Source organism: Leucopleurus acutus (assembly GCF_964270905.1).
Source record: "Leucopleurus acutus genome assembly, chromosome: 10".
NCBI classification, from domain to species: Eukaryota; Metazoa; Chordata; class Mammalia; order Artiodactyla; family Delphinidae; genus Leucopleurus; species Leucopleurus acutus.
Genome location: NC_139153.1, coordinates 74,947,042 through 74,968,073, shown reverse-complemented (window position 1 = coordinate 74,968,073; position 21,032 = coordinate 74,947,042). Strand labels below are relative to the sequence as shown.

The window sequence follows — 21,032 nt, the reverse complement described above, 5'->3', positions numbered from 1 at the left end:
TCGGGCTTCCCTGCTGGCGCAGTGGTTGAGAGTCCGCCTGCCGACGCAGGGGACACGGGTTCGTGCCCTGGTCCGGGAGGATCCCACGTGCCGCACAGCGGCTGGGCCTGTGAGCCATGGCCACTGAGCCTGCGCGTCCAGAGCCTGTGCTCCGCAGCGGGAGAGGCCACAGCGGTGGGAGGCCCGTGTGCCGCAAAAGACAAAAGAAACAAACAAACAAACAAAAAATCCAAAAAAGTCAAGAGATCTTTTCAGGAGATGGTACCTCAAAAAGTTATTTCTCCTGTTGCAACAATGACATTTCCCATCTAAGCACTGATGGAAGTTGGTGATATTGGTGGTCCGGTGAACCACTGCCCCCATCATTAATATCCTTGTGGGGTTACCCACCCCACCTTGGGGCTAGGCTGCACCTGTATGTTGCTTTAACCAACAGAATGTGGAGGAAGTAACTCCATAGTAGTTCTGAGCCTTAAGAAGCCTTACAAAGACCTGAAAGCTCACACTTTTGCACCTGAGGGAGACCTGAGCTGCCATATAGGAAGTCAGACTCTGCTAGAGAAGCCGCATGGAGAGGGCGAGGCTCTGGGACTACAGGAGAGAGAGAAAGGCCCAGCTGTCCCCTTATTCCGCCAGGCCCAACCTTCCAGCCATCCCACCAAGGCACCAGACATAGCAATGAGGCCATCATGCACGTTCCAGCACTAGCCACCATGTTACTGCAGACACAAGAAAGACGCCAAACAAGACCACAGAAAACCCATCCAGATGAACCCCTGTCAACCCATAGAGTCGTGAGAAATAATAAACCGGTTGCTGTTTTAAGCCATTATGGGGACTTCCCTGGCGGTCCAGTGGTTAGGACTCCGTGCTTTCACTGCCGAGGGCCCAGGTTCGATCCCTGGTCGGGGAACTAAGACCCCACAGGCGGCACGGTGCAGACAAAAAAAAAAGTAAGAACCATTATGTTTGGGGATGGTTTGTTATTTAGCAATAGATAACTGACAAAGCAGCAAGAGAATGAAAAGGCTTCTGACGGTGTAAGGTGATTTACTTTTTCCATCCTCTGCACAGCCAATAATACCCTTCCCATCAGTCCTCTTCCCTAACTCAGAACCACTGCAATAGAACAGGACACTGCTGAGCAAGATTTCACCTTCCTGGAGACATTCTTTCAATCAGACTGCAGCTGGAACCAAGTGCATACAAGGAACAAAGGATCCTAATAGAAACTGATGCTTAAAAGAGGTATCCAAATGCATTACTGTTGCCGCTGCGCTCCACTGACTTCTGCTGGCGAACATACGGCAGTACCTCTTCAGAGCTAACTTGCCAACAGGAGGTCAAAACGCCTTGCCTAAACACAAGACTTACAAATTTGGGATCTTAAGTATGATGTCATGTCTTAAAATGATAAGCTGGCGAAGAAAATCAATGGCATTTTGTAAAGATGTGCACCTTCTCATGTTTACGCTACTTAAGATGAAGGTTCTAATAAGTCATCGGCTATGTTCCTTTAAAGGGAAGTTTTATAACTGAGATGAATCACAACTGCAAAAGATCAAAGTTAAAAAACATCAATGATGCCATGGGGTACTTTTTAATCTTGTAATGAGTGATGATCATGTGCTCTTATGAAGTTAGTCCAACTGCCAACGCCAGATGTGTATATTAAGAAAAGGAGTTGTTTGTGATGTGACAGCACCAGTTCAGCTGCCAGAGACAGAAAACATAGAAGGATGAAACCTTTCTGATTTTTGAGTGAAAAGCAAGTCTTGGCAGATGTGCTGATAAGCAGGGCCTCCGAGGAGGGGTACTAGTACCAGAGCATCCTCTCTTGGACTTTGCTGCAAATAAATTGTTTATCATCAGTTCTGTACATCTGTCCTCAGGCAGCACGAATACCTGCTCAAGCACAATTTATAGCACTTATTAGTGTTATTTACTGATGAGCAGAAATTAGTAAAACCATCCGCAAGAAAAAAAAATGTTACCCTAGAGAACAGAATCTAGATGGTATCTATTTCCTGGAAGCCCACGCTAAGCAAAACTACAGCAAACTTCTGACACTGAAATTGATGTAATAACAGCTCATGCTTAATTAGCACTTACTACACGATAGTCACTGTGCTGTGCATTTTACATACATGACATCACTGAACATCTCTGCAGCAACTGACGAGAAAGATACTATTATTCTTCTTCTCACTATTATGATTATTCTCACTTTAACAGAGGAAACTGAAGCAAAGAGAACTTAGGTAACTTGCCTACCACCACACAACTGGTAAACAGCGAAGCTGGGCTTTCAGTCCAGACAGCCTGACACAAGAGCCCACACCCTTAATCACTATGTTATTGCTGAGTAAAGACCCAACCACTTAACGCAGAACTTGTCCTTGTTCAAACAGCTCATCTACCAGAAGTAGCCTGTTCAATATATACTATGGTCTTCCAAAGAAGGACTGAAATTCCATTAACAGAAATCAAGAGCACGAAACACTCAACCCCTTCAAATCACTGCAGCAATAAACAGGTGTACATTCTTTCGATGACAACCACTACTTAAAGAATTAAAATTTTGTGGGAGAAGATGCTAAAACAATTGCATTCATTGTCTTTTTTTCTCCCCTGAGGAAAGCCTTTTTCTGAAGTCCTTCTCTGTTAACGGTCGAAAAAATAAGCCACTTTGAAGTCTAGAGCAGTGATTGGCAAACCACAACTTGTGTGTCAAATCTCACCCACCACCTGTTTTTGTAAGTAAAGTTTTATTGAAACACAGCCATAACCATCCATTTATGTATTGGTGAAGGCTGCTTTTTTTTTTTTTTTTTTCCTGCGGTACGTGGGCCTTTCACTGTTGTGGCCTCTCCCGTTGCAGAGCACAGGCCCCGGACGCACAGGCTCAGTGGCCATGGCTCACGGGTCCAGCCGCTCCGCGGCATGTGGGATCTTCCTGGACCGGGGCACGAACCCGTGTCCCCTGCATCGGCAGGCGGACTCTCAACCACTGCGCCACCAGGGAAGCCCGAAGGCTGCTTTTGAGTTACACTGGCAGAGCTGAGTACCTGTGACAGAGATCATATGGCCCAAAGGGTTGAAATCATTTACTATCCGGCACTTTACAGAAAAAGTTTGCCAACCCATGTTCTAGAGGATTCTCCATTTACCATCACATACACGAAAACCAGTCAAAATCCTATCATACTCACAGTTGAAGGAAGTTGAAAATCCTGGGCATTTTCCACACCTGGGAGTCTCAAAATTAAAGAACAATATTGAGATGAGAGCTATACTTACAAACATTCAGTGCCCAGATGGCCAAGAGCAGGGCAGAAGGAAATAATCCAGTACAGAGAACCCAGGTTGTAGGATTAAAATGTTACTGATACCAGACCCTTCGTTACATCCAGACACTGAGTTTGACCAGTCACCTCGTGATGTCAGACAAATGACATCACATTTCCACAGATATTTCTGGATCATGAGCAATGTTACTCAGGCTGACCTAGGGTGGTGGTCTGCCACTCGACTTCTGTATCTGCTTCCCCCTCCTACCCTCAGCAGCACCCAGGTCACACAAGTACCAGCCGCCCCCTCCACCCGTGACCCTCATTGCTTTCAGAGCACTTCTCTGCCTTCACAGGGCAGTGAACCTAGCAACGATTAATTCTTCCAACAACCTCTTGGGAATGAGGTAATACTACCCTCGCTTGAAAGAGAGTGACTTTCCCAAAGCTATTGTTCCTCCCTTTTGTCACCACTTTCAGAATGAGGCAGCACCCACCTTTCCCCGCTTCCTCTCCCAACCATCAACTCTGAGCACCAACCCGTGAACATCTGGACACACACACGCACACAAACATATACACACACACAATGATGGTTTTTCCAAGAACTGAGAAAAGCAGCTGAGATCAGCAGGAAACATCTTTACAAGACAAGTATTAGTCGTGTTAAATGTTAAAAGACTACCATCCTGCTTTATGCATTACTAAGAGGGATGTCCCTGCCTTTCCAGGAACGCAGGGGCTAATTAGATTAAATGCTAGAAGATGTCTTCCATCCTAAGGCATCGTCCCAGATGGATGGCAGTCCAGAAAAGTCAGACAAAACCCCAAACCAGGCCAGACGGCCCTGAGCTGATCGATTCACCTGCACTGCATGACCACTAGCCCTGACAACCAGAGACTTGGGGCGACCAGAGACGTGTGTGTGGCCACAGCCTAATAGGACATTCTCAAACTGAGCAGACAGGTCCAGCACTCTCAACGTTGGAAAATCTAGAAGAACGCCACACACATGAAAGGCGGAGAAAAGAAAAACCTCAAAGACTGGCTTTTGAGGCAGGAAACCTCCCTAGTTCAGGCAAGCAGTCAGCCTTCGTGAGATGAAACAGCGGCCAGAGGAGCGGAAGGCAACACGTGTTCCCACCGCTCAAGGACAGGCTGCCAGGGGTAGAGGCAAAACTTCACCAGCCCTTTGCTCTCGGTTTTAGGGGAAGAAGAGCTATGCCACTCTCACTGCCTAGGTAGGTGTATTGTTATATAACAAATATTTCTGCCAGCTGTCCCTCCACCACAAACCAAATTAAACTCTCCAAACACAATGGCTAGGCCTCCAATGAATTCACTCATCAAAGGCAGAGTTCTGTATGATGTTTCCATTGGCATAGAATTTTTAATGTTGTATATGTCAAATAGTCTTTAATCCTTAAATATATTTAAATACTGCTCTGGTGAGTATGTTCAAATTAGTTATGGGGGCGGGGCAGGGAAGGCAAACCTGTTTTAATTTAGGTTTAGGAGGAAAATGATATTAGCCCAAATGGATTGTGTGCACTGCCTTCAAATGATGCTGGTTCAACCTTCTAGATGTCTCAGGAGACAAATAAATCAAGGTGGATTTAAACCTGGCCTGACTCTGTTAAAGAAACTACCTGTGGCAATTACTAGAACAAGACCAAACAACAGTGTTGTAACAATCAAGCAAGTTATCCTTTGCAAATAAATTCTTTGTAATTAAGCGGTGTGCTCTTTATAAAGGGAACTGAGTGTAAAAAGTTAAAACACATTCTTAGACCATGGGAAACACACGCAAATGCTTTTTGACTAAGCTCAGGATTTTTCAATTTATTGTTTTCTTCCTCAGCTCTCGTGGATCTGTTCTGCCTTGTCTATTGTGCCCAGTGGATGAACAGAATTTTTAGTAAAAAATTACAGCGACGGAAAGTCACAAAGTTATGTAGGGCTTAGCAATTTTGCGGCAAAGGTGAAAAGTGTAATTTGATTTTCTACTAACTGTGAAGTTCTCCTAATTGTCCCTCATAAAAATATATGCAGATAGCAAACTTGGCAAAGAAACTATGTGAAAGTAGCACTAACTTATTTGGGATAAATTCCTCACAGGGTCTCTGTAAACTCTATTCCCATTTCCAGTAGGAAGGCAAGCACTTACTTCTGGGTTCCCGGGGTCCATCCACTGTAACTTTAATAGCTCTGTGGTAGGTGGCGACTTGAGGAGGATTTGTGAAGACAGTTATGGTCAAGGTGAAACTCTTGCCTGCAGAGAGAAAAGGGGAAAATCAACAGTGAATATAAAAAGACAGTACTGATGACAAAAATAGCAGTACAGATGTCCAAACTGCATTTAAGCATCGCTGAAGAGGGAACAAAACAACGAGGGTCAGGACTCCTTATTCTAATAAGAAATCCTCTGATGGCCACCTTAGGGAGTTGCCAGGCTCACTGAGTGCTAAGATCATCATCTTCACGGCAGTCCTGTGCAAGGAGGCTCCAATTCCAAACAGCGGCTCAGTAGCGAGAGCCGTAATGAAAACAAAAACTGGACCTCTTGAAGAGGGTTCTCTTTCCCTTCAGTTTTCTCCAACATCAGGAACACATCCAAGCAGAAAATTTTAGAAGTCTTTATTTAGGATTAGGTCATGACCCCGTGAGAGAACAATAGTAAATCACTGTTGATTATGCTATTGACTTCACATGGCTTTAGCATTTCATTTGCTTAACTGCACTACAGTGAGAAGATGAAAGAGGAAGGTTCTTATGGGAATCATTTTAACAGGAGCCAGTGTCTCCCGTCCTGGCCTTAATGTGCCTGTGGTATGATGATTTCATCATTACTGGAACAAAGTTTTTTTCCTCCCTGCCCACCCCTTCCTTAACATACATCCTCACTCAGCAGCAATCTTGAAATGACTCCCTGACAGTGACTTATTTTTGGCTAAATATACATGACATCTCCCAATGTAAATATGAATACTTGCTTTTAGAGGAGGGTTACTTCATCGAAATATTACATCTGATGTTTCAAATTAATGAACTAAAGGTGATGGACAGAGGTTGGGGGGAAGACGGCGCGGGGGGGAGGGGGCGATGGGGGGGTAGTTTAGGAGCAGATTTGGATGTTTGCTTTCTCCAGAAGAAGATACCAGACTCTGTTACCCAGACTCACTGACAGTTGTAATCAGTTAGATTTGCAACGGTTAGTCATGTCAGATAGTCAAAACTGCAAACTGTTACAAGACAGGAAGAGGTGGGCGTGAAGCAGTGACTCAATAAAACATTCAGCAATCTCAGGCCAGAGCATTCATTTAGCCTGCTCCTGGGACAGATCTTTAAAAAGCTCATTTCGTTTTGCTTTGTTTTTTGGTCAGAGACTGTTTTTCCCTTTACTGAAAGCAGAGGCTATGAAATCAAAACACAAATCTTAAACAATATGTAGCAATGCAAAGTTTAATGCAATCTTTTCAAAGCTTAATATGGAACAGCTTATATACAAGGCTTAATGTGGAACAGGTCTTTGGCTGTCAAGTCTAGTGAATGGGTTTTCTTTTCAACCCAGACCACGTAAGTTCCTAAAAAATGTTTAAGACACATATCATTTGTTACTCTGTATATATAGCTTTAAGTCTCTTTGGCTATACTTTGGCTGAGAAAAAAAAAAAAATAGGAAAGAGAGAGATGCAGGGGGAGGGGGTACAGGGAAAATGAATATTGATTAGAAACCTATTAAGTGCCAGTCGCTTCATAGACATTATCTCATTTAATACTACCCAGTAAGGTTTATCACCCCCACTTCACAAATGAGGAAACCGAAGCCCAGAGAGTATTGGTAATTTAACCACACAACTAATAAGTGGAAAAAATCAGAACCTGAACCCAGGTCTTCCAGACCCTAAAATTAATGCTCTTCCTTTTAACTTTGTCAGAGAACATTTTTAGAAATTAATAGGTAATTTATTGTGACATGTGTCCCAAATAGCTCTATCAGACCAAGAAGCAAATATAAATCTACTAATGTAGTATGTCAGCCAGAATGATGAAATCATCTATTCTTAAAGTGTCACTGATATATCGTATTTCATCTATTATATATTGAATGTTACATGGATTTAAGTAATTTAATTGTCTGGTTGGGGAACAGACGATTTATTATAAACATTAAGACTAACCAGAAGAATAAGGCATCCAGGAGTCTAAACTAGTCACAGAAAACTGAAAGTCTACAGAAATGGAGATTAGAACGTTGAATAGGAAGCCACTGGATTCAGATCAGGACCTTAAAACAATGGGAAGTTCTGGAGGAGTGAATGGGCTGAACCCTTAGATTGAAAGTTAATTTGCATTAAACCGTAAAAAGATCCCTTCTGGGTTGGATCAACGGTCTGTGAGTCAGGATCGCATTTCGAACAGTGGCTTTGAGGGCAGTGCTTGGAAGACACTTGTCATCTGTGGCACAAATCTTCATAAATCAAGGATGTACACATCTCAATTGTCCTTAATGACCCTAAATAACCTGCTAGAGACACTGCCCATGAGTTTATATAAACCGGTTCTAACAGTATTGCTGTTTGAGACTTTTACAACGCACTTAGGATATTAAAAGGCATCGATGCTTCTCCCAAATTCAGAGGAACACCTTAGGTAGGAACAAAAGCCAAATATAAAATTCACCCTCTAAGATAAAGCATCTAAATGGTCAAAACAGAACCAGTTTTCTATAAAGACCTCTTTTAAAAAGAGGTGGGTTTGGGGGAAAGGAAACAAGTATTTGAGTCCGACGGCGGTCTCCTAAAATCCAATCCTAAGGATCAAGATGTACTTTAACAACTAAAACAAAAACCAAGGAGGTTCCTTCCACTTCTCATTGCCCCTTCAGAAGGAACATGAACGGAACGTTCAAGAAACTTCCACCCAACTAGGTAATTTGTTCTTCCCCCTATAAACAGTGATACATTTCGTAAGTCAAATGTTTATATGTATATTCATGACTTCCTTAAATTAAAAAAAAAATTCCAAATCCCATTGTTTATTACTTTCCATAATGAGCGATAAAAATGCAGGCTCTTAAGGAGCTAGCGCTCATTAGACAACTAATTGTAGCATCCTTGGCTTCATCTAGGAACTCGTTCTGCAATGTGTCCTCAAGTCATATATTTTCTGAGATACACATAGGAACTGTCATTGAAAGACAATTCCAACCTAGCCCAAGGGGCTGTCAGAAATTGTCGGGAAAGTTAAGATTATAAGCAGGGATTGTATCCTAAATTGACAAGTACTATGCTCTGTACACTGCAGGTGCTTAGAAGTGCTTGTAAATTAAAAGCAACATGCTTGATGTCAAAAGCGAGGAAACACACCAAGAAAACTTAAGGACCAAAGTCACTTTAAATACTTCTGTTTAAAATATAAAGGAGAAAAAAGGAAAAGACAATTTAAAAATATAAGCCACTCCTCACTTAATGCAAGTTTCACCGATGCTCTACTTTTATTCCAAAGTACTTCATAAAAGTTGTGGTCGCTGGATAACCCATAATGCCAGAGTAAATAGTGATGTGACTCCCTTATAAATCAAAAACTACTTTGCAATTTCTGAGAGTTTATATTTCTACCAGTGAAAAAAATTGTACCATTTGAGGAACTTGGTGTTTTTTTATTTTTTAATGCTACTGAAATAGAAAATTTAAATAGCTGGGGAAAAAATACAATGGTAGCAGCATGCTGACCCACACTTAAAAACCTGAGAGAAATGTAGAAGTGTGAAAATCAAAGAGGAAGCTGGAAAAAGTCTGTTAGAAAGCAGGTCAGGTACACGGGCAGGTTAAAGGGTTTCCTGCCACTGAAGAACTGACCCATTTTTTTTTCAAAGAGTGGTATCTCTTGTCAGTATTCTCTGTCCTTTTTTCCTCTTCATTTCAGCTTGATATTACTGTTTCCTTTCATATAATGTTAATGTCATGATATAAAAATCTATTATTAGTGATAAATCAATTTTTCTTTCTCTCTCCACCCGCTCCCCCCACCCCCAATCTAAGTCTCGAAGACAAGTCTGGACCAATTTCTCCATCCTGCCTCTGGCAGCAAACTGTAGCATTTCAGATCCTCCACCAAGTCCCGGCTGCTTCAAAGGAAAAATCCTACTTTCTTCAGTTAAGATCATAAGAAATATAGGGGGAGGGGGTCAGCTCTGTTTGGACATAATTACACTTCATCAAAAGAAGCTTTCTTCATCTTCCATGCGTGAAAAGTCTGCAAGCAGTTAAGTCTGTCTTTTTTTTTTAAATATAAAAATTGCTATTTGGGAAACCAGCCAAAACTCAGAAAGCCAATATAGTAAAACAGTGCACACCCTTTGTTTCTCTTTGAAGTTTCTTAAATAAATATGTTGAGGGTTTACAAAGTACACTATCACTTTGCCATAGTTTCTACTCAAATTGATCAGAGAAAAGTTATAGAGCATCTATATAACACAAAAGCAAGATAAATGAAAACACTAGTTTTTATCTGTAAAATGAAGTATAGCGCCCGGTCTTTTAAATACTAAAATGCATTACTCTAGTTCAAAACAAAGTAATATTACATAAGGAGAAAGATGCAACTCAGAGCACACAGGTACATCATCGTGTTCAAATTTTTCTTGATTCTTACTAGAAAAAAGAAATTTTAATTGTACTGTGGACCTGCACCAGTAACTGAGAAAAAAAAAATGAATACATACACACTTCACACCTCATCAGTCAACAGTGAGAAAGAATGTGTCTTTTTTTTTTCTTTTAATGAAAGTGAACTAAACCTGATGCTGAGATAACCCCTTGAGTTTTGTTTCTACCAGAGGCTCTGAGCCTCATTTTATTTCAAACCTTTCAGTAACAGTATCTCATTAGCATGCATCATTTTTTTTTAAGTTAAAAAGTACAACTTCTTGGCCCTGTTCCTAGAAAGTACACTAAAACTACTCATCGGAAACAGCCTTGCCTGAACTTCCCTTATCAAGTTTTTACAATGGTAATAATTTGACATCTGATCCAAACTAAAGGGCAATTATTGGACATGGTTTAAAAATTGATGCTTCTTATTTCCTAATTCAAACCTGGGTTGAAGTCACCCCGTAGGTCTTTATAATTTATTTCACCCCAGTCCTAAAGTGGTCTATTTTCTCTCTTCTCATCGAAATACTTAACATGGAAATATTAGATTCAATCAATAAATAAAGGAACATAATGCTTCTAATGAATGACGATTAAAAGTCTCTCTATAGAATAAGTAAATAAAAGCCAAATATTGGTTTTCTCTGAGACTTTTTTAAGAACATTAACCGCATTTATAAAACAGCTATAAAAACCCTAAAAGGGATTATTTTCTGTTTCATGATCTTTTGATGGACCCTAATAGTTGAATGGGGGTGTGGATGGTGGAAATTCTTAAATAATGTACAAATATTTAGAGTCCTGATCATTCATCTACATAGTCATACTAACATAAGTAACACCTTATTCACTTATTCGAATGAAAAGCCTTCTGTAAAAAACCATGATTTTTAAATAGGTTCTTACAGAAGTAAATTAAATCCTATGGAGGTAACATATGTGATAAGTGAAGAGCATTAAGCTTGCTGTCCTTGCTACAACTTCGAGCAAAATTGATATTATCAGGAAATTGATCCAATGTATTCCCTTTTCTTTGCCCTTTGCCACTGAATGTACTCAGTTACTTGGCTCCTGTAACTCAGAACTTGAACCTCTAACTGTTCTTCCCTCCACCTTATATGCTCACACCCAGTGAAATTAGGAACTGGTTCTTCTGAAAACACTGTTTGAATTTTCAATATCATAAAACAAATGAAAAAGGCCTGAGTACTCACTAAAACACTCAACCTCATCTGGACGTATTTAAAGAAAACCTTTAGTAATTCTATTCGGTAGAAGGTACTGATTTGAATACAGACAGGCCTACATTTCATCAGAGGATCCTAATGTGTTTATTCCATTATCCATATTAAAAATCAGAGACCTACCTCGTCCACTCCGGCCCACAAATCTCAGATCGTTGAACCTTGCTACTTGGTTTTTCATAACAGCAGAGGCATTTCGGAGCTCAGCAGAATAATTTTCATCATTACCCGCCATGACGGTAACCACAGTCCCATCTGGTACCTCTCCGAGGGCTACCACCTACATAAAACAGGAAACACAGCAACAATAATGGCACATCAGAGAAGCTTAAAAACTGAGAATACAGTCGCATGGTAAATGATGCATCTTATCAGGACTTAGTGCTCTAGTCCCGTAATGGCAGACAGGAATGAGGCATCTGCATATGCGTTCGGATGCCACTTCAAAGAGACCAGTGTTTCGGGGTCCACCCATTCCAAAGGCAGGCAAAAGTTTCCTTCATTTGTTGTTGGATTCTTCACAGAATGCATGTACATTTTTATTAAATCCCCATGTTAAGTTGTCCATAGGAATTATGCCACAGAAGGAAAGCTGATGGCCCATCTGCAGATTGCATCGTACATAGTAAGGCACCGCCTGTCTGCAGCCTGGAGCGCCCTGAGGTGTGGTCTCATCCAGATCACAGGCCAAAAAAAAAAAAAAAAAGGAAGTCTGGTCAGCTTTATGGGAGAAGATATTTAGGGGAAACCTTACAGTTACTGACTACGGGGAAGACTAAATGTAGTGTGGTATCCAGAACTACATTTCATCTCCTTACTTTGAGTTAGATATTCAGCTTTCAATCACACTGCAAAGAACTACTGAATGCCCACTCTGCAGTGGGACCCGTGGAATATACAAAGCCCTCAAGAAGCCTAAAGTCTAGGTACAGGATAAAGATATATAAGAGGCTGAAAATGACCACCGACAAATGACTGGTATAGACAGAAAATACACCCTTAGCCAAACTTCTGTCTTGTCCCATCTGCCATCTTGGAATGACACGCTTGCCTCCTTAATCTTCAACAATTAACCTGCAGCCGATTAACTTGGGCAAGTCAGGATCCAGAATAATCAGTCTTTGAGTCTAATAAACATTTTCACTGCTGCAAGCCATGGATCACACTCCAGGGTCGGCTAACTTGCAAATTGGTGCCTCTGATTAACATGGAGCCCGGAAGGGAAGGCCGGTGCAGAGTCTTTGCTGTCATATATAAAACACACTATTCTTAATCCATGAATTAAGGCCTTGCTCCTTGATAACATCCTTTCTCTCAACTAACTTCCAGGATCCTATAATATTCAGATGAGTTCCATCTCTTGCTCGTTCGGCTTCCAGATGCCCATGTGGTGACTAAGCCACAGCTCTGGCTACAGTAGCCCCACTACCCTCCAATGACAATATCCATGTGTGCTTGCCTGTCTGGCAAATATTACCCTCATCCTTCTGCTACTCCCTCTTTTGTCAAGATGTCCATAAGGCAAACCAAAGCATTTAATTCCATGCTCCCAATACAATTTGTACGTAACTCTCATTAAAGCAGATTCTTTACAATGTGATGAAACAGACATTATCACTACACTTTAGAGCTGCATTTCCCTCACCCTTGAACCCTACCCTAGCACCCCTCCACTATACCCTCTGCTCAAGCCAGGGAAACAACCAAACAAACAAACGTGTCAATATTTTTTTCACCCTTACCCTTTTTCACCAACCCTCTTAGGCTGTTCCATTCCTTCTTTAGCACTTTGTTATTCAGTTTAAAACCTTAAAGCCGTCCTTAAATTACAGAAACCACTTCCTGAGCATCCCACTGGACTCAAATGATCCTCATTTCAAAGTACGTATAGGAATGACCCATCTGCTTCTTTTGATATGCTAGCCCAAAGCTATGAGACTCCCTCTTAGGAGCCCAGATTATATCAGACTAGAAATTACACAAGGCAAGGGCCTTCATCTGTCTCGTTCACCACTATACACCCAGCTCCCAAAACAGTGCCTGGCACAGAGTAAGTGTTTGATAAATATTTTTGAAATAAATAAATGAAAGAGCTCCACAAAGAGCACCACTTCCCACTGCCAACAGTCCATGAGAGAACCAGTTAAAGGTTGAGTCAGCATCCCCAGCTAGCAGCAATATGCCCTTGCTCCAAACCAGTTTTCTGACAACTTTTTCCATCCCAGAAGAGAGGGAGTCATGCCCACTATCATTTACCCGGAATATATGGTTACTCTATTCAATCTGAGAAGTCTCCCAGGTCAAGGGTAAATCCCTTGAGAACATGACTTCCTTCCTGCATACTTGACCTAGGGCCTCAAGGGGCTGCTGAACACAGGTAACGCTGTACACCCCTGATAGGGGCAATGTACTTTTCAACTTTTTGAATTCACAAGGCCAAAAATGTGCACATTTGAAAAATACTGAAATACTGAAAAAACTGACTGTCTGCCAGTATTCATCTGAATGTTTGACATTTTTTACGCTCAGCATATTGTGTTTTAACACCTGCTGTGAGGCTTTCTATGTCAAAGTAAATATGGAACCAGTAAGTGCACTAATGAAGGTAGAAAAGTTGTACTGTTTAGAAGAGAATTAATGCACCAAAAATCAAGAGGCCCCACTTCTCCCCCACCTCTGTTACACATCTGCTATGATCTCAAGTAACTTCATCTCCTGAAACTACCGTTTTCCAATATAAATTGGAAATCGTTTTTTTAAAGTCTGTAAAATGTAGAAGATACTATATAAGTATAGAGTACGATTATAATCATGTACTTTTTGTAAGATGAGCAGGCTAACTTCTGTTCCAAGTCAGCTGTGTGCTAAACACAGGCTTTTACTTATAAGCTTCCTTAAAGGGTTCAATTGAATATGTAATTATTTACTTCATGTCCTGAGATGTTTTTTGGTGTTGTTGGGAGATACAGGAGGACTGCTGATGGGTTTCACTCCAGGCTGGCTAAATTTCATCTAAAAAAAGTGAAGAAATCTGTCCCAATATAAAGATTTTTAAGAGCTCTGGGACATTATTATTTTACTGCATATTTTTAACATAATGGATTTTTTTTAGTTAGAAGAAAAGGAAAATTGATTCAATATGGGAAAATACAAAAGAAAAGATCCCTAAGCGTGAAATACATAAATCCATTTTTCTTTGCTTAAGCAGTATAATTAAATAGTAAATATTGGTATGTTTTATGCATTACATTTAATAACAAAACAAATAGGTCATCACAAAATGTGTGAGTCTTCTATGAGGCTTACAACTTGGCCCGGAAAAAAAAAATTGCTAACTAACAAGATATAGTGACAACTTTTCCTGTTATGGCTGAATTCTATTTTAATGGCTAAATATATTGGTTCTTTCTGCTATTCACTCTACCAAAGCAGATTGCCTAATGTTTTTCTGAGGAAAAAAGGGGGGATAAGAAGTAATGTATGTGACTTTATATCAATCAGAAGTGTAATTATATGTCTGAGGGTTTAAACAAAAAGTAGATCTCTGAAGCTAAAAAGTTTCCCTTGGAGATTCTCGACTGTGTTTATCTAAAAGAAAACCAAAAGAATCAAGAAATTTTTACACATTTCATCTGTACCAAACCCAAGCAATGGAAAACACTTTAAGGGGTAGAGAGTAGTCAAAAATCGCCCTTTAACTAGTTAGGAGTTAGCACGCATTAAAATTTGTTTCCACACTACCCAATACAAAAAGTTGTTCTGCAAAGAATAATTTGTGACGAAAACTTGACAGTTACTTTTCTAGGTGCTTTTAACATATAAAATCTACAAATTCAAGAAACTTCATGGGGAAGAGGGAAGTAATTTTGTGTCCTGACATTTTAGAATAGAGAAAGAAGTTCCTTTATTTAGCACACCTCATTATAACTAGCATTTAAATCACATGATACGGAGCTTGTGCAAAATAAAGTAAAAGAATATTTAACTCTAGAAACGCTATTGAAAATTTTTATGAGACTCCCTACGACTAAATCTGTGAGTTACTCTGAAAGAGGAACAACAGAGAATTAACTCAGGCCCTTAAAATTGTTTTTGTGGTCTTATTATATGGAAATTTAAATTGCCTATGATATTTCCACGTACAGAAGTCTAGACTTCGCTAATCAATTACTCTTACAGACCAATATCACTGGGCACATTGCACTTGCAGCAAAACTGAAATATAATTATTTTTCAAGATAGAATCTTATCAAATCTTTCTTTGGACTACAAAGAGAGGTAAGGGAGTAATTGCAAAAAGGAAAAGTTTTATTTCTATGATAATTATTTAAAGATAACTTTAACTATCAAAAAGTTTCACAAATATTACAGTTACTTCTTAGAATCTAACTTAGAATTTAGAAAAATCTGGTTGAATTGTAGAGAAAAGAGTAAATACAATATAAAATATCATTTCATAATTTTTAAAATACATGTCAAAGAGAAATTTGACGGAAATTACTTCAATTTAAGCCAGAAACTTATGAGCCATGTATCAAGCTGGTTTAGATCATCTAACAATGGATATTCTGGAATTTTGAAAGGATACAAACAGCAATGCCAATGGGGAGAAAATAATGAACGATATTTTACCATGCCTGTTTTCAAACATAAGTTTTCTAAAATTTCTGAGTGTTTATTTTCCATCTAAAATTATTTGTTTCCATTACCTTACCAGTAAGTTTTATATACTCAATCCTAAAATTTTTAACTTTAACTAATTTTTATTGCATTTAAAGGCATAACACAAAAACGTGTCTGTCTTTACATAACTTGAGATCTATTACGATTTGCATAATTTTGCACAGCAACTCACAGTAGGTTTAGCAAAGTTTTAACAGGTTTAATAACCTGTTTTTCTTTGTTTAGGTAAAATTACATTCAAAAAGACACAAACATAAAATCTGATCATTAAACATGTAAGGAAACTACAACTCATTATGTCAAATAGTTATTAGCTGCATACTTGCTTATGAAGAGAAAAATGGCCAATGACGTTGAAAAATTATTTTCAAATAGGAATTGCTCCATCATTTTGAAACCCTACTTATGACAAATACTGAAAGGTATCATTAAACATGCAGAATTAACTATGAGCAATAGATCATATATCTAAAACTGTGTTTTTTTTCTTTAACATTGCCAGAAAAACATATGATACTGGTAAATAGATAGTCCAGCGTTTGCTAACTTAAAACAGTGCAATAGTCTTACACTACTTTTAGCTTTAAAATATACATCTGGACTTAAATTTTCTGCATAGTGTTTCAGCTTGAAGCTATTTAAAGCAGCTGAGTTATGAACCCTGAACACCAGGCTTCAGGGTGGAAATGATGCTGACAGACCCCTAACTTACAAGGGTGCTACTGGATACAGGGCTAACATGTTCTCTCCACTATTTCTACCTGACCATTAACTAATGAGCTGAATTTGCGTATTGCTTTTTCATCACTACAATTACCTAGGACAGAAAGGGCCTAGGATCTTCTAATAGTATGCCTTAACTATTTTAAGCTTTCAGTGAGATACACCTGAGAGAAAGGTTAAAAATATTTATTTCCATTTCCTTGACACCTGGGAGCACTGAACATTTCAAAACTGCAGAACTTTGTTAAAAATATAATGCTAATAAACAGCTTGGTGTATTTTAAAGTATACAAGTTGTTTTTGCACTTTTACATGTCAGAGTATAAATGAATTAACTACTTTCGTATAATCCTAAAACAAGATCAGATGAACAGCTCTAAAACATGACATGTCTTAATACAATACATTGCCAATATCATTCTGAAGTGCTGTTTTAAGTTAACGTATCACAACACAGTCTACTGAATGCATTTCTGATTCTCTACCTTGCCGAGCTCAGTGTCACGGACATAAAATATGAGCTCAATAAATATTATATTGATTTGAATACCAGACTTCTCAACAATTAAGTCCTGTGTTAAATATATTTACCTGTCTGCTATCTACCCAACAACACTATAATTTACTGTGTACATAGCTCTAAATATGACAGCCAAATTGCTGTCACCACTTTTAAAACTGAGACTTCTTCATATTACTTCTTCTTTGCACATGTATTTGATTATGTTGCAAGAGTCTAGAAAGTCTACAGCTCACAGGCTTTTATCTTGAAAGTAAGGTAAAAAGAGGTTGTTTTTACTAACATTCAGATGAAAACAAAAAAATTATTGTCAAAATCTGGATGTTCCAAATACCTACACGTGTTTTCAACAGAGACAAAACTTCTATACTGAGTGGCTCTCAGCTGTTGCCCGCTATTTGAATTTTGTTAAACACAGGTAGTGGGGTGGGAAAACATGAAAGTCAAGTTTTTGGTTAACTCAATTTAACTTTCAATTAATATGAATTAAAACATTCAGTTTAATATGGCTGTGTGTTATCTATGGTCTTGTTTACTGGTTAAAAGTAAACAATCTGTAATTAAAAATAAATATGATGAATGGCAGAGAAAGCAATTTATTTTTAAAATAATTTTAAAAGGGTGGTAGTGAGAAAACCTGAAGATAGCCAAATTATCTGAGAATAGCTTTAACTAAATTGTATTCTATCTTTATGCCAAAAACATCCTTTCTATCCAAAATATTAATGCTCAGAATCAATTCAGCACCATATATGTAAGAGTATAGTTCAAGACAGTTATACCTTAAACATGTTTAGCAGGACAAACGGAATGTAGAACATCAGACATCTAAATGACATCTTTTAAAAATGTAGGCACCTATCCTTAATTTTTTCATACCCTAACTTGTGGCATTTTATATATAAAATATCTATTTATTTGTATTATTTGCTGTTTTCGTCCAGTGTTTTTTTTTGTTTGTTTGTTTGTGTCTTAAGGGTTTGAGGGGGGGCGTGGAAGCAAATTTCCGCTCTCACATAAGGCCAATTAGAAAATTCTGGGCCCTTGGAGGATGAATTGTAAAAGATATCTCTCATGTGAAAATTCAAATTTCTACGATTCGCCTATACTCTGAGCTTTTCATATTTCAAGGAAGAAAAGCTTAACCTACAAAATGGGTGGTTTATAAAAGGAGAAATGGGACGGTTAAAACACACACATTTCTTGAGCCAGCTACAAAATGAAACTTGCCCCAGAATGCAACATCCCCTTTCCATAACAATTCGTTCGATTTCTGTTCTGATACAAGACATAGCGAGATAACCAGCTCTAACTGACCTGGACTCCTCTTTCTTTCCACGCCACCCACGCACGGAATCTGAATTGGTGCCCGTGGGGAGGGGGTGGTCAACAACCGGGAACTGCCAGTGGCCCGTGGGAGTTTGGCCCCAGGGTCCACAAGGGAGGAACTGGCAGGATTCCTCTCTTCCCCCCCCTCCCCCCAAGGCCTGGCTAACCCTGCTCTCCACAATCCCAGAACCCAGGGGACCCAGGCCCACCTTCGCGGGTTCAGAGGCTAAACAGGGCCGGAAGCATCTTCCTGGGAGCGCTCTCGTCCCTGTCTGGCTCACCGCCCCCTCCATCCCAGGCGCCTAGTCCAGAGAGGGAGCACGGCCCGGGACCCCATCTCCCCAGCAACCTGGGACGCTCCCGGCCCTGCGGGCTCCGCGAGGGGACGAGGGCTGCCCGAGGGATCCCGATTGCCTTACGGAGAGACTCCGGACCCTACACCCTCAACCTGCGGAGCCGCTGCCCGCGACTCCGGCTGCTGAGACCCGCCCTCAAACTAACGGGCCGGGAGGGCGGAGGAGGCCGCGAGGAGCGCGCAGGGCGCTCTCCAGCCCGGGAGTCACTCCCTCGGCGCCCAGGCCACGGGCCCGAGCCTCCCACGACCTCTCAGAAACGGGAGGGACCTTTGGGGTCTGAGTCCTTAAAAGTAAGAATAAGGCGAATCGCACAATATCACCTCAGTTTTCAAGGCGGGCGAGCCGAAGGCATTTCACAGGTTTCCCTTCTCCCTCCCGGGCGCAGCGAGGCGGGGAGCGGGTCCGGGTGGAAGAGGCGGCCGGAGCCCCCGCCCCCTCCACTGGCCCGCGCCGCCTTGCACTTGAGGGTCCGGCGCCGGGGACTCCCGGACTCCCCCGCCTCCGGGCGCGCGGCGACCCCTGCAGCCCCGCCTTCCTCCCGGTAGCGGGAAGGGGCGCGGGTCTGCAGACGGAGAAAACGCCCCTGTCCTGTCTGCCCCTCACTGGCTCCCTGAGTCCCTAGGTTCGCCCGGGACCCTCTCGGATACTGATAATGCGGCCCACGCGCCGCAGCCAGCAGCCGGCACGCGGCGCCCCGCCCCGGGCGCAAACGCCCGGCGCCGGCACCCCACCAACACCGGCCCCCGAGTCCAGGAGGGGCCGGAGCCGCCGAGGCGCGAGCGGGTCAGAGAAGGGGGCGCCGAGACGGGCGGAGGGCGTTCGGTTGGGAAGGGAAGAGCGCGGAATTCCGGGGAGGGGCGGCGCGGCGGCCCGCGGTGCGGGCCCGGCCGAGATGCCGGGGAAGGGGACGCGGGAGTCTCGGGGGAGAACGCCAGGGATCCTCGCTCCTGGGGAATGGGGGCGGGGTGGAGCACGTCCCGACGGCGCCGCCGAGAGTGGGCACCTGGGGGCTCCTGGGGGAGGGGAGACCGCTCAGAGGAGTGGGTCGGGAAGTTGGCCGGAAGGCTCCAGGGGTGATGAACGGATAAAGGGGACAAGGGCTGAAGTGGTGGCTACGGGCACAGGTGGGAGAGGGAAGGATCTGCGCGGGGTCACTAAGCCCCGAGCCCGCTGTGGGATCCGGAGGAAGAGGGCCACACGGGGGTCCCTCGGGTCAGAGCCACCGAGGTAGGAGCCTTGGAGGCCGTCCGAGTCAGGGGCCCGGCCCCCGTGGGCTTGGAAACGCCGGCGGGCAGGTCCAGCGGCGCCCGGCCGGGGGCGGGGAGCGGGGGGCGGCCGCAGCTTCTTACCTTGAAGGCCACGGGCAGGGTCTTGTTGCAACGCCAGTGCGAGGGCAGCACGGAGCACAGGAAGTTGGGGCTGTCGGTGCGGACGAGTTCAGCCGGGTGGTCAGCGATGATCTCCACCATGGTGCGGTTGTCGTGCGGCGGCCGCAACCGGGGCACCGCGGCCGCCGCCGCCGCCGCCGCCGCCGCCGCTGCCGCCGCCGCCGCCTCCTGCTGCTGCTGCTGCTGCTGCTGTTGCTGCTGCTGCTGTTGCTGCTGCTGCTGTTGCTGCTGCTGCTGTTGCGCAGCCACCACCGGGCTCACGTCGCTCATCTTGCCGGGCTGCAGGCTGCTGGAGGGGGGGCTGAAGCGCCGGCTGGTGCTCGGATCTACGGGAATACGCATCACAACAGCCACAAGTTAGCGAAGTGGCCGGGGGAGGGGGAGGAGGGTGGAAATGAGGGGCGAGGAGGAGGAAATTGGGGGGGTGGAGGCGAGACGGGGGAAAGGGGCTGGAGGTGATGGGGCTGAGGAGGTGAGAAATCAAGTTCGATGAAGCCGACTGCCGGGCGGAGTCTGACGGGAGCCAGAGGTGGCGGTGCGGAGCAATCGGGTTGGCGGGTGGGGAGACCCGGGAGGCGCAGATCTTGCCGGAGCCTTTGGAACACCCGGGGTGGCAGCTGCGAACGGGCACCGGGATGTGTTTGGCCCGGGGAGGCGGGAGGCTTCAGTTTGCAGCAGCTTGTAGTGGGGTCCCGTGGGGCACCGCGTCCTGGGTGCGCTGGCGCCCCCTCCCAGTTCGAGTCCGGCGGTGGGGCCGAGTGGGTTCAGCAGTCCAGCCCCGAGGCCAGCATCGCCGCGCGCTGCCCGCCACCGCCGCTCCGCGCCGCGCGCTGCTGCCCAGCT

General features: G+C 42.9%; 1 protein-coding gene across 4 annotated transcripts in view; it reads right to left on the bottom strand.

Moving 5' to 3' along the window:
• The window catches only part of RUNX2 (RUNX family transcription factor 2), a gene marked incomplete at both ends in the record, with an annotated part of 209,301 nt that overhangs the window by 102,141 nt on the left and 86,128 nt on the right, over positions 1–21,032 (bottom strand). For 2 of the 4 annotated variants that reach the window (XM_082847744.1, XM_082847745.1), the window contains 3 exons: positions 5,458–5,562; positions 11,314–11,470; positions 20,151–20,515. In XM_082847744.1, coding sequence (XP_082703870.1) covers positions 5,458–5,562; positions 11,314–11,470; positions 20,151–20,515 — 627 coding nt within the window. Of the gene's footprint in view, positions 1–5,457; positions 5,563–11,313; positions 11,471–20,150; positions 20,532–21,032 lie in introns of those variants that run through there. The other 2 variants (XM_082847746.1, XM_082847747.1) reach the window with 2 other exon arrangements.